The 13,758-nt window shown below is 48.5% G+C and overlaps 2 protein-coding genes across 6 annotated transcripts in view; both read right to left on the bottom strand.

The window, feature by feature from the left end:
* TTC21A (tetratricopeptide repeat domain 21A) overlaps positions 1 to 13,758 on the bottom strand; it is a 69,921-nt gene that overhangs the window by 20,244 nt on the left and 35,919 nt on the right. For 4 of the 5 annotated variants that reach the window (XM_089776795.1, XM_075922843.2, XM_089776794.1 and 1 more), the window contains 5 exons: positions 12,565 to 12,803; positions 10,949 to 11,021; positions 10,648 to 10,758; positions 10,339 to 10,477; positions 9,939 to 10,042 (listed from right to left, as the gene is read on the bottom strand). In XM_089776795.1, the coding sequence (XP_089632921.1) occupies positions 9,939 to 10,042; positions 10,339 to 10,477; positions 10,648 to 10,758; positions 10,949 to 11,021; positions 12,565 to 12,803 (666 nt within the window). The remainder of the gene's footprint in view (positions 1 to 9,938; positions 10,043 to 10,338; positions 10,478 to 10,647; positions 10,759 to 10,948; positions 11,022 to 12,564; positions 12,804 to 13,758) is intronic. The other variant, XM_075922846.2, reaches the window with a different exon arrangement.
* LOC149525460 (uncharacterized) lies at positions 268 to 9,929 on the bottom strand. Its single transcript, XM_089776796.1, has 2 exons — positions 7,251 to 9,929; positions 268 to 6,897 (listed from the first exon to the last, which is right to left on the bottom strand). Exons 1-2 carry the CDS (start codon positions 7,828 to 7,830, stop codon positions 6,356 to 6,358), a joined length of 1,122 nt encoding a protein of 373 aa, XP_089632922.1. The 5' UTR covers positions 7,831 to 9,929; the 3' UTR covers positions 268 to 6,355.

Raw genomic sequence — 13,758 nt, 5'->3', positions numbered from 1 at the left:
GTTTGTTAGCTATGTAAATATAGTTTGTGGTTTAAATTTTACTGAAAAGTCTCAGTATTTATTTATGCGCCACAAACCAATGACCACTTAAAAAGGGCCCCCCTGGTGATAGATTAAAGAATTTGTTGTCCACAGTTTGTAACCCTGTTAAATTTAAGTGGCTAATCGGCATCTCAAATCATTTCTTACAGTTACTAGAGTAACACAGTAACCAACACAAGAATCAACTGAAACATAGAACTTTTTATTTACAGGGGGGGGGGGAGACTTTCAACTGGGACGGGGAGGAGGGGGGGAGACCTTCAACTGGGACGGGGAGGGGGGGCAGCTACTGGGACGGGTGGCCCCTGCGAGCGCTCCTTCGGGGGCGGACCTGCACATGCTGGGCAGGCCGCATCGGGGCAGGCTGCACAGGGAGGTGGGCAGGAGCAGGGGCAGAAACTGGGGCAGGAGCTAGGATAGGAGCAGGGGCAGGAGCAGGGATAGGAGCAGGGGCAGGAGGGGGATGTGCTGTGCTACGGGAGGGATGGCGGGGGCATGGGGTACAGCCATGCCATAGTGCACGGCGTGCACAAAGTGTGCTGTGAGTATGTCCATGGAGTTGCCCATCCTTCAGCACTCTGTCAAGAAGTCACCCCAGCCCTCCTGCCGCCACTGCAGGTCCCCCTGCACCCACTCGCCAATGGAGGCCTGGATTGCCTCCACGGCGATTACATGGCGGCGAAGAAGCTGGTCCCGCTGTCGCAGCCTGCGCCTCTGGGGTTGGCCAGCTGGGGGTGCCGCTGCTGCCGGAGTGGAGGGTCTGGTGCTCGGTCCTGCTGCAGGGAAGAGAAGAAAGGATGGGTCAGTCAGGCAGGCCATCCACTGACCCCACACCTCATGCCCTCCACCCGAGCCCAGGTGACCCCACAGTTGTGTGGCTTGGGCCCACTCGGTTCCCCCCTGCCCCCGTGTTGTATGTTTGCAAGGAGGACCGCCCTTGGAGTAGGGTCCTCCCTCCAGTATTGTAAGCACCAGTCTGTGTCCTGGCCCCGTGGAGGGCGGGAGGGTGCTTGTGCTGTGTTCACCTGTGGAACTCCCTGCCGGTGGAGACTGTGAAAAGCTTTGGGCTAATCACTGGTGTTTGACAGGGAGCGAGATGCATCCCCACACAGTGCCTGGGAGCACATCTGGCAGAGGCGGTCTGGGCTCTCAGATCCCCTCGCGTGGGATATCTCCCGGACGGAACCAGAAGAGTGACTGGGTGGGGGGTTTTCCCATCCTTGCAGCAAAACTCAGGGGCCCTTCTCCCTCCCACTATCCCTCCTGCAAGCCCAATAGCCCAGGGACAGGTGTGGCCACAGTGGGGACTCCCTTCGGGGAGCCAGCCAAGGCACTGGGAGTAGGCGAGGGGCTCGGTGGGGGCCACGGTCACAGGACTGTGACGCTGCAGCGTACCCAACAGCAGCTGGCTGTGCCTCACAGCCAGGCATGGGACAGTGTGCCGTTCTCCGTGCTGCACCCTTGGCGGAGGTGCGGGCTTTGGGCTAAGTCCCTGGGGCCCTGGCCGGTTCCAGCCGGCATCCACCCTTCCCCCTGGTCCCGCCGAATGTGTGTGAGCAGCACGGTCCCAGGCATGCCCTGCAGCTCCCTGCCGCAGCCACGTGCCGCTCGGTCACCAGGCTGTACGTGGTTGCACGTGCTGCTTGCTGCCTAATGCTACGCAGCATGCAGCTCACGTGGCCTGAGTGACATGCTCTCCCCCTACCCCCTGCCCTCCACCCCCACTTGGCTCCCTACCCCCCATCCTCCGCCCCCCGCCCTTTGGTAGTGCAAACTGCAAAGACTCACCCGTGGCTTCTTCCCCGGCCTCAGCCTCAGAGGAGCTGCTGGAGGGGGCCTGCTGGGTGGTGACAACGCTGGCCTTCTCTCCAGCAGATGCGCCGCCGCTGTCCTCTCCCTCCCCCGCCTCGCTGAGTCGGACAACGGGGGAGGGGGGGGCTCGCAGGTGTCCACCAGCACGTCCGGGGCTTGTGGGGCTGGCTGGCCCAGAAATGCATGGAAGCATTCATAATAGGGGCAGGCATCTGGTACCCCAGCCGCAGTTCTTTTACCTTCGCCCGGACCTGCTCGCAGTTCCGGGCGGGGTGTCCCTGCTGACCCAGATTCTCGGCCAGCCGCGTGTAAAGGTCCACGTTGCGGCGCCGGGACCTTATGTCGTGGAGACCCTCCTCCTCCTGCCAGAGGTCCAGGAGGGTCTCCAGCTCCCTGGGGGTCCAGGATGGGGCCCGCCGTTTGCGGCCCCTGGGGGCCTCCTCCGCTGGGGATGCAAGGGGCTCACCGGCTGGAGCTGCCATGGCGCGGTGAGATGGTTGGCTGGGCAGCACAGGGGCACATGGCAGAGCTCAGGCTGCAGGGTCTGCGGCACGCTCCTGCCACGTGCACCCAGCAGCCTGCGAGCTTTTTAAGAGCTCGGGTTACCAGGAAGTCCAGGGCTCCTACGGGGTCTCCTGGCGTCCAAACCGCTTTTTTCCGTTTCTTCTGCTTTTCCGGAAAAGCGTTAGCTGGCTGTCTACACTGGCCCTTTTCCGGAAAAGCTTTTCTGGAAAAAGGACTTTTGCCCTAACGGGAGTGCCATAGCTTTTCCGGAAAAGTGGCTGATTTCATACATTAGATCGTCATTGCTTTTCCAGAAAAGCAAGCGGCCAGTGTAGACAGCTTGCAGCTTATTCCGGAAAAGTGGCTGATTTTCCGGAATAAGTGGCCCAGTGTAAACACAGCCTAAGGGTATAGCTACATTTGCCCCCTAGTTTGGACCAGGGAGGCAAATGAAGCATACCGAAGTTGCTAATGAAGCGCAGGATTTAAATATCCCATGCTTGATTAGCATATTCGCAGCCGATCACCATTTTAAAATACTGGTCGCCCGATTTAACTTGACGTGTGCAGATGCGGTAGTCGGATCCAAAACCCTTTTTAAAATGGCGACCAGCCGCGAATATGCTAATCAACTTCATTAGCAACTTCAGTATGCTTCACTTGCCTTCCTAGTCCGAACTAGGGGGCAAGTGTAGACATATCCTAACAGATTAATTGGAGCATAAGCATTCGTGGGCAAAGACCCACGGTCTGTGAGAGTAGGAAATCATTGTCCAGGAGAGGTTGTAGATTACTGAGGATGTAGATCTGTTTCATGATGACAACAGCACCTCCTTTGTCAGCCTCTTTGATTATAATGTCAGAGTTGTTTCTGATGGCATTGCGTTCCGCACGGCTGAGGTTATGGGGCAAGCAATGCTGGTTTTCCACCATCTCTGCCTGTGTACGTCGGCAGAAGCATTCTATGTATTGCTCCAGTCTACAATACCCACCTGAGGAAATGAGGAAACAGATCAACAGAGCCAGACGTATACCCAGAGGTCTCCTGCTACAAGACAGGAACAAAGAAAATAACAAAGAAAATAACAACACCACTGGCTATCACCTACAGTCCCCAGCTAAAATCTCTCCAACGCATCATCAGCGATCTACAACCCATCCTGGACAATGATTCCCCACTCTCACAGACCTTGGGAGGTAGGCCAGTTGTCACCCACAGACAACCCACCAACCTGAAGCAAATTCTCACCAGCAACTATAGACCACACCACAATAACTCCCACTCTGGAACCAATCCCTGCAATAAACCTCGGTGCCAACTCTGCCCGCATATCTACACCAACGACACCATCACAGGACCTAACCAGATCAGCCACACAATTACGGGCTCATTCACCTGCACATCTACCAATGTAATATATGCAATCATGTGCCAGCAATGCCCCTCTGCCATATACCTCGGCCAAACTGGACAGTCCCTACATAAAAGAATAAACGGACACAAATCAGATATCAGGAATGGCAATACACAAAAACCTGTAGGATAACACTTCAATCTCCCTGGACACAGTAGAAGATTTAAAAGTAACCATCCTGCAATAAAAAAAAACTTCAAGACCTGACTTCAAAGAGAAACTGCAGAGCTACAAGTCATTTGCAAATTTGATACTATCAGTTTAGGATTAAACAAAGACTGTGAATGTCTAGCTAACTACAAAAGCGGTTTCTCATCTCTTGGGCTATGTCTAGACTGCAGGCTTCTTTCGAAAGAGCCTCTTTCGAAAGCATCTTTCGAAAGAGGCTCTTTCGAAAGAGCGCGTCTAGACTACAATGCGCGGATCAAAAGATCAATCCGCTATTTCGAAAAAGAGCGTCCAGACTGCTGGACGCTGTTTCGAAATTCAAAGCCACCCGGAACTGCTTCTGCCAGGGCATGGGGGCAGCATTTCCTTCCGGGTGCTGCCTGCCTGCCCTTTGCAGAGACACGTGGTTAAAGGGACACTCCTGAACACCCGTTGCTCTGCTCCTGCAGCTGCCTTTGCTGTCCCTCGAGGAATTAAGCAAGGCATTGCAGTGCTGGTTTGGAGTGCTCAGCTTCCTGGGACACCCCAGCAGCTTTTTTCTTTTGAGGTTTTTCTGCTTGCAGACCCTTTTTTTTGGCATGGAGCCAGAGCTGCCCCTGGGCAGGTGATGGCCCCACACCACCATACTGCAGCTGTTGCTGCATCTTCATGACACTGTCATGAGGCTCCTTCCCGAGCTGCTCCCAGACCAGAGGTACGAGGGGTTCCTCCGTCAGGCAGCCGCACTGCCCTTGCCTCCTAACTTTTTCGTGGACAGGCGTGTTTGGAGGTTTGACACCAGCTCTGACTGGTGGGACCGGCTCGTGATGGAGATCTGGGATGACCAAGACTGGCTACGGAACTTCCGGATGAGAAAGACCACTTTCCAGGAGCTGTGTACCTGGCTCGCCCCTGCTCTGGAACGGCAAGACACCCACCTGCGGCCCGCCATCCCCCTGGAAAAGAGGGTCGCCATTGCCCTCTGGAAGCTGGCAACCCCCGACAGCTACCGCTCCGTGGGACACCAATTTGGCGTGGGGAGATCTACTGTCGGGGCCGTCTTGATGGAGGTAAGTCATTGTCTGGGGACAGTCACAGTTTGGGGTGGGGGGAAGGGAGACTGTCAGGAAGGGCCAAGTGGAGTGGGAGTGGGAGGGAGCTCCTCCACTCACCCTGAATTGTGGGGGGGGGGGTTCTGAGGAGGGGATTCCCGGGCTGTTTGAGAGGGAAGGTGGGCGGTGGGTTCTCCTCCTAAGAGATAAGGCACCCCTTCTAACATTTTGTTGTCTGTCTCGTTCTGCAAGTGGTGAGGGCCATCAATTCGGAGCTGCTCAACAGGCTCATCTGTCTACCGGATCTGGACAGCGTCATGGCCGGCTTTGCTGCCCTCGGCTTCCCCAATTGCGGAGGAGCGCTCGATGGGACACACATTGCAATCCGTGCACCGCCCCATCGAGCAGCCCAATTCATAAACAGAAAGGGCTGCTTTTCTATGGTCCTCCAGGCCCTGGTCGACCATCGTGGCCAGTTTTCGGACATTTGTGTTGGGTGGTCAGGGCGGGCACACGATGCCCGCATCTTCAGGAACTCGTACCTCTACCGGAGGCTTCAGGCAGGAACATTTTTCCCCCATTGCCAGTTTGCAGTTGGGGATGTGCACATGCCGGTGTGCATAGTGGGTGATGCCGCCTATCCCCTGATGCCGTGGCTGATGAAGCCCTACACCGGTCAGCTGGATGCGAGCAAGGAGTAGTTTAATGCTCACCTTAACCGGGCTCGCAACCAGGTCGAATGTGTGTTTGGCCGTTTAAAGGGCAGATTCCGGTGCTTGCTCACACGCCTCGACATGGGGGAGACCAACATCCCCGAGGTGGTGGCCGCGTGTTGCGTCCTCCATAACCTCGTGGAGAGGAAAGGGGATGCCTTCCTACCAGGGTGGGGGAGAGCTGCTGATGCCCAGGAGAGGCTCTTTGCCCAGCCCCGGACAGCTGCCATCCGCCAGACTCACCGGTCTGCAGTTGGCATCCGGGAGGCCCTCCGGGAGCAATTCTCCAGTGGAGGCCACTGAGACTGAGTGCACTGAGGGGCTTCTGCCTGGGGACTGGGCCCTGGCCCAATAGAAGCTTCCCTCCACAACCCATCTCCTGACCCAGTTTGGACACATCTGTTACACCAGGGTGTGTTTCAAAATAAAATGTTCTGTTTACTTATTTATAATTTTGTACATATTATCAAACAATGTTGCAAACATAACAAATTTTTTTTTCATTTTTGTTGTTGCAAAACTATATACAATAAAGAAACAGTTCGTTTAACCCTTTGTTTGTGCTTTAACTGGGGTGATGGGGGTGATTGAAACCTGGAGGGGGGAAGGGGGAAGGGGACTGGAAACCTGGAGGGGGAAGGGGACTGGAAACCTGGAGGGGGGAAGGGGATCAGGTTGAACGGGGCTTGGCAGATTTCCCTTTCCTGCCTGGGCCTCGTGTTTGGGGTGCTCCCCGGCTACGGGATCGGGTGGTGCACCTGTCGGTTGGCTGGCTGCTGGGGTGCTCTTGGGACGTGGAAGCCTGGGGGAGAGGAGGGCCAGGGGGAGAGAGGGGCTGGGGAACTGTGGGGGATGGGGGAGAGGGAGGTCCAAGGGGGGAAAGGGATGCTGTTGTGGAAGGGGGGTTTGGTGGGGTGGGATCATGGGGTGCTGGAGGAGCAGGACCAGGCACAGCAGCAGGCAAGCCGCTGACCTCCCTCAGGGTGCTGTACAGGACCGTGCGCTGCAGGACCAGCTCATTCATGAGCCGATCACGCCAGCGATCCTCTGCCTCCACCCTCTGTCGCAGGATGGAGTTCTGCTCCTGCACAGCCTCGACGTGCTGTCTGAGGATGTCCGCGTAGACACGCCTGTGTCTGCGGCTCCCATGTCCCCGAGATGGAGATGGAGGTGGGGCTGGGGTGCTGCGGCCCTCTTCCACGGCTGGTCCGGCTGTGGAGGAAAAGAAGAAGACACAATCAGTCCTAAAAACTAGACTCTGTAGCACTTACAATACTAACAGGATGGTTTATTAGGGGATGAGCTTTCCTGGGCCAGACCCACTTCCTCAGATCAGAGTAACACGGCTACATTTCTATCACAATCAGTCATGTGTGCAACAGCTGTCCAAAAGGGCATGCCCTCTCCCTTGAGACAGGGGAAGCAGACATTCTGAAGGTCACACTGTGTGTGTGTGTGTGACCTGGGCATCAGCCTGAGCATGACAGGTTTCCCTTGTGCATCACCCACTGTGCACCCACCTACCTCCCCCCCCCCCGGGTGTGACACAACCTCACTGTACTCACCTGCTGCTTCCTCTCCTGCGCCAGATGACGCCTGGGAGGCCTCAGAGGTCTGGGTGACTGGCTCCAAGGTGGTGAGGGTCGCCATCTCCTCGCTGTCCTCCTCCTCCTCTGGGACCATGTCCCCGTCTCCAGAGTGCTGTAGCTCCTGCTCTGGAGCGTCCACCACGGGGTCTGCCAGTCCGGACTGCACGAACCTCCGTGGTGTGCGTGCTTCTGCACTGCCACCCAGGATCTGGTCCAGCTCTGGGTAGTAGGGACAGTAGTGGGGGGCTGCCCCAGACCGGGAGCTCTCCTCCCTGGCTTTGACGTACCCCTGGCGCAGCTCTTTTACCTTTGAGCGCACCTGGTCCTGGGTGCGGGGGTAGTGGCCCTTCTGGGCCAGGGCTTCAGCCATGCGGCCATAAATTTCGGCGTTTCGCCGCCGGCTTTTGAGGGCCTGTAAGGCCTCCTCCTCTCCCCACAGCTCCAACAGGCTCTTGATCTCAGCGCCAGACCAGGATGGTGCCCGGCGCTTGGAGCCCTTGGCTGGGTCCTCAGAAGGCTCTGTGGAAGGGCCAGGACGGTCTTGGGGCTGGGACATGCTGCAGCAAGGTCGCCGTGTGCTCTGGCTCCTTGTCTGCAACAAGTGTCTGTGAGGGTGCCTGTCCCTTTAAGGAATGGCTGCAGCCAGGAACCACAGATGTGCAACTCATGCCCCAGATTGTCCACCAGGGCTTCTTCCTGGAGGCCAATTCTTTCGAAAGAAAGGGCTCCCCCCGTCCAGACTCACGTTCTTTCGACGGATCTCCCTCGAAAAAGGCGTTCTTCCTCATAAAATTAGGTGTACAGCCGTCGAAAGAAAAGCCGCGTTCTTTCGATTTACTTTCGAAAGAACGCGGCTTGAGTCTGGACGCAGGGGAAGTTCTTTCGAAAAAAGGCTACTTTTTCCGAAAGAACCCCTGAGTCTGGACACGGCCTTGGTGTTCACACCTCCACATCAGCTGCTAGAAGTGGACCTCATCCTCCCTGACTGAATTGACCTCCTTATCTCTAGCCTTACTCTTAATTGAAACTCTTTTCTTATGCCTATATATTTATACCTGCCTCTAGAATTTCCACTACATGCATCTGACAAAGTGGGTCTTTGGCCATGAAAGCTTATGCTCCAATAAATCTATTAGTCTATAAGGTGCCACAGGACTTCTCATTGTTCTTGCAGATTCAGACTAGCACGGTTACCCCTCTGATACTTTGATGCAGGAAGTTATCCACATGGAGACTGCCTGAGAAGAGACTCTCTCCCCCTTCATCTGGTCTGCATAAAATACAAACAGATGAGATGTAGTACAAAAGGGTTTAGTCCTGTCCAGGTAAAAGGCAAGGTAGCACCCAGACATCCAGTGAATGAAGGCACTCCTTCAGGACTGAATGTGACTTAGGACAGAACTCAAGTAGATATACTGCCTGGCTGAGGTGAAATTAAGACACCACTTTAGATAAAAACTTAGGATGTGGCTACAAGGTCACTTTGTCTTTAAAGAATTGCATATAAGGGAAGGTCTACCATCAAAACTTGCAATTCACATACTCTTCCCATCGATGTTATAGCCAGCAGAAAGATAGTCTTTTGACAAAGAAGAGGAAAAGAAAACTCCAAAGACTCAGACAGAGGTCCCATCAGAGACGTATTGAGATCTCACAAAGGAACCAGTAATCCCTCTGGTGGGTGGAGACAAAGGACTCCTTTCAAGAACTTCGCTACCATGGTCTTCAAAAATACCAACCACCCCTGAACAGATGAAATACAAAAATCTTAGCCAGTTGGATCTTTAACAAACTCAGTACAAGACCTGAAATCTAAAGGTACTCCAAGATGTCCTAAATAACTCATACCGAATAAAGGTGGCTGCCAATCTGATGGAAGCTACAGAGTAAAACAAGCATCAGAGGGTTAACCATGTTAGTCTGTTTCAGCAAAAACAATGAGAAGTCCTGTGGCATCTTAAAAACTAATAGATTTATTTGGGCATAAGTGGGAATCAGCCCACAAATGCTTATTCCAAAATAAATTTGTTAATCTTTAAGGTGCCATAGGACTTCTTGTTGTTAGTGCCAAAACAGGTTTCTTGGCCTATTTGAGATAGTGCTGCTAAAGCAAACATCTCTAGTCACCTGACCTCTTTTTGTGAAAAATGTATAAACTGAACTCTCAAGACCCTCACACCAAACAAACCAACCCCCTCATAAAGGGACCACTGATATGATTTGCCAAACGACATGTAGTGCTTCAACCATGGTGAGGGCCATCACCTAGGCCAAATAACTATACTAACATTAAGTAGGGTACTAACTGACTATGCAATTATGTACAGAGAAGACTCTAAGAAACTGAGAAGGGATTGTGAAGTGAAAATGACAGAGCTCCAGCTCCAGCCACCGACACGGAGAAGGAACTGAAGGGTGGGAGGTCAAGGTGGTAATGCCACCTTATATAGTCAGGGGAGAGGCTAAAGGCACACCACAAGGAGTGAGCACTGTACTCCTACAGGTATTGCCAGGCAAAATTATGTAGCTTCAGCACACTGGTCATGCACACACCTAAGTGGGATACACAACTGCATGTACTCGAATAACTTCAGCTATTTCTATTGATAAATGATTAGGAAAGATCTCTAACATTATATATGACTTGTACAACTTCTTCATTACCTCGTTCAAAGTTTCCATCACTTCTTCTTTTTTATTGTTTTTGTAAACCTTTGCCAATAAAATCAGGCTCTTGACATCCTTCATCAGGGAAGGCAAGTTATTAACTGAAAGATTAAAATGGTAACATGTTATCTTTCTAAACTGACATTTTTCTGGACATCAGAAACAAAAACTGATTTTTGGAGTACATAATAAAGAATTTCTGTGTTACTAACATATGTGTATACCATGGCCTAAGAAAGAGCCCTCATACTACGCAATTTAAATATTTATTGAATGCTTGTGTAACTGTATTCAATCTAGAAATATAATTAACTTGAATAATTACTTATGAAGAAATTAATGTTACATATAGTAAATGATTCACCGGGCACATTTGAATAGAAGGGGCAATGTTTACCAGAGTCATGGTCTAGAGCTTGATTCAGAACTTTTTCTGCTTTGTTAAACTTCTTGAGTTTGAGGAGAAGTTCAGCAAGATCATGGCATAAGAAGTCCTGTGTGCTCATTTTTAGAGCTACTTCATAATAATTAATAGCCTATAAAGAAATTTTAAAATGTTAGTATAATATCCCAAATATAGAATTATGGTAGGTCAAAATGAAGCTTTCATTTATAACGTCTGCCATCTATTCAATTTTATTATTTCTTTTTGTTCTTATGATTTAAAATGCTCAGTGAAAAACAATAAATTATTTATTTTCAAGACCTTGCTATATTGGTGAGTTTTCACATATGCCTGTCCAATTTTTCTGGCCAGTGCTGCATCTAAAGGATTCTTTCTTTGAGCTGTTTCGTATACTTCCACAGCTTTATCTGGCTAAAAATGACAGAAGTGGGAGTTATTTCTATATGTAATATTACAAGCTAGAAATATATTTGCAGAGGATTCATCAATATTTATTGCATGCTATATAAGTGCTAGATATTAATTATTATTTAAATTCAGCGTTTCAAAATATATTTATGTTTGAATTTACTACTGATGTATTATAAACGTTTATGCTAACCTCTTGAATATTCATGTAGGCATCTCCCAAGAGAATGCTAGTATGAGGACTTGGCAATTGTTCACAAAGTTCACTATAAATAAAAGAACAACATTTAGACTCAAGAAATAATAAGAAACAAATATTGAAATCTAATGCATGAAATGTAAGAAAAATACATGAACCCTCCAGAAAACAAAGTCAGTTCTGTCATATATATAAAACAGAGCTGGAACCTCAGTCAGCATAAGTCAGAATAGCTCCAATGACTTCAACACCAACGCCTCAAAATGCTTGCACAATCTAAATGAAGACAAGATGCAATATACAGGAGCAGCCATCAGAGAGAATTGGGATGGAAAGTTGAAGATTATAGTGATAGAAACTCATGGTTACAAAGAAGAACCAAAAGAAGTTAGAAGGTTTTGAATTTTAAAAAATATTGATTTTAACAAGAAAACTTAAAAAACAGCAATGGTCCTGTAGCAACTTAGGGTGTATCTAGACTGCAGGGTTTTTTGGGTTTTTTTGAAAAACGGCCATTTTTCCGAAAAAACTTCACGTACATCCAGGCTGCTATTCCATTCTTTCAATAGAAAATTGAAAGAACGCAGGGGTTTTTCCGACATTGGTAAACCTCATTCTATGAGGAAGAACGTCTTTTCCAAAAGAGATCTTTCAGAAAAAGGTGTGCGTGGACAGGGAAGAAGGAGTCCTTTTGAAAGAAGAGGAAAGAGGAAAAAAGCACAGGTGCCCTGATGGCCACTCCATCCATAGTAATCACAGCTTAAATATGAGATATAGCGTCCACATGGAATGGACGCTATCTTTTGAAAAAGCAGATCGTTTTTTCGATGCGCTTTGGCAGTATGGATGCTCTCTTTCGGAAGAAGTTTTTTCAGAAGGTCTCTTCCGTAAAAGCGTCTTTCAAAAGAAGCTTGCAGGTTAGATGTACCCTTAGAGACTAACCAAAAAATATATTTCACTACCACACTCTGATTCTAGCTCCCTCTTCACAAACACACAAAAGTTCAAAGGGCTTGCCTGCACTTTGAAATATACTAAAATTGCTATTCCAGAATAATTATTCCTCAGGCTAGATACACTACAGGTTGGACCTCAATGCCAATTTGGGGGGAAATATACACTCTTGGCTCGTGATTAATTCTTGGAAAATTCTGCTATTTATACTCACACTTGTGCAGTAAGGCAGTACTCAGAATGAGTAAAGGTGGTACAATCTGATGCCAACTGTTTAGCACAATATTTTATATGATAATGTTTGTTGTTGTATTGTTGTATATTTAAATATCGATACATTTCCTTAAGATTCTCAATGATTCCTAATTTTTTCTTTGTCCTCCAAGATACTTAGTTGTCTTGTTTTCTTAACACAATATGTGTATTCATGATAAACAAAACTGAATTAAAAAGGTGATTTGTGGAAGTGGACTTAATTCTCTGGATTCACAGTTTTGTACTTTTAACTCCTAGCCTCGACTATCCTTTCAAAAGGCTCTGAAACTGGTTTTGCTTTATATTGCCAGCATTTTTCTCCATGTAAAGCCATTCTTTTTTTTAAATAAAATATTTGAAAATGTAAACATTTCAACAGAATTAATCTTAAACAATATTACCAGTAACATCCAATGTATAGTCTCTTATCCTTCCATATCTGAAGGTATATCTGAGCCATTTTTTCTTTAACTTCAGTATAATATGGTTGGGTTGGGGTGATATTTCTCAGCATGCTTAATGCTATTTCCACTTCCCCTTTACTGAGAGCCAAATCTACATTAGCAACAGTGATGCGGATTTCCTCAGGAGTTCCACTAAATTCATTAATGGCATCCTGCATTACTTTAGTAGCTTCATGCTGGAATATTAAAAAAAATGTACATTTGTAACTAAATTACACTAGTACTATCAACAGGATTAGAAAAATGTATTTCATTTTAAAGCTGTTGGGTTTGCCAAACCCATTTTCATTTTATATTAAACTGGAGGTTCAATCTAATCCCAAACCATATTGCAACCGTATTGCAAATGTTGTGACCATTGTTCTTCCTTTAATGCTAACCAGTTTTTTCTCATTGTTATCTTCACTGTTCCCTTGTATTTCCCCTATCTGTTTGCTGTATCCATATGCTCAGTCTTATACTTAGGGTACGTCTAGACTACAGGCTTCTGTCGACAAAGAGCGTCTAGACTACATTGAGTTCTGTCGACAAAGCAAGCTGCTTTGTCGACGTGGTAGTGTAGACGCAAAGGACAGTTTACATTCAATAACACCTTCTGTCGACAGAAAGTCTGTCGACAGAAGGTGTTATGCCTCGTAAAATGAGGTTTACCAGCGTCGACAAAACTGCTGAGTTCGGTCGACGTTATGTCGACAGAACTCAGCGGTAGTGTAGACGCAGGTATAGTTTTGTCGACAAAAGTCCACTTTTGTTGACAAAACTCTGTAGTCTAGACACACCCTCAGATTGTAAGCGCCTCAGGGCATGTGCTGTCTTTTGGTTGTATGTTTGTACAGTGCTTATTACAGTGGGATTCTAGTCTATGACTGGTGTCTCTAGGAACTACTGCAATACAAATAAAAAGTAGTGTAATGTTTTAAAGTTTGACAGCATGCAATGGTACTTGAATGCCAGTAATACTTGAATAAAAATTTTCCTTAAGCAAATAAGAGAATTATAGATAAAGTTGAGGCTTTATTCAACAACTCCATAACTGAATAACTTGAATGTTTGTGATATATATGGTAAATTAAAAAATAACTATTGCTTATAGTGTATCTCCTTTGTAAACTATGAAATATTTCAGATAAT

This window comes from Pelodiscus sinensis, chromosome 2 (assembly GCF_052426305.1).
Source record: "Pelodiscus sinensis isolate ZL-2025 chromosome 2, ASM5242630v1, whole genome shotgun sequence".
Taxonomy (NCBI): Eukaryota; Metazoa; Chordata; order Testudines; family Trionychidae; genus Pelodiscus; species Pelodiscus sinensis.
The sequence above is the reverse complement of the archived record's forward strand: the minus strand, read 5'-3'. Positions and strand labels throughout refer to the sequence as shown.

What these genes read in the sequence shown, in the direction of transcription:
- LOC149525460 (XM_089776796.1), bottom strand. Translation starts at nt 7,830, where the DNA reads ATGTCCCAGCCCCAAGACCGTCCTGGCCCTTCCACAGAGCCTTCTGAG. An exon ending in CGCAGGAGAGGAAGCAGCAG is followed by an intron (nt 6,898 to 7,250) that starts GTGAGTACAGTG and finishes TTTCCTCCACAG; the next exon opens with CCGGACCAGCCGTGGAAGAG.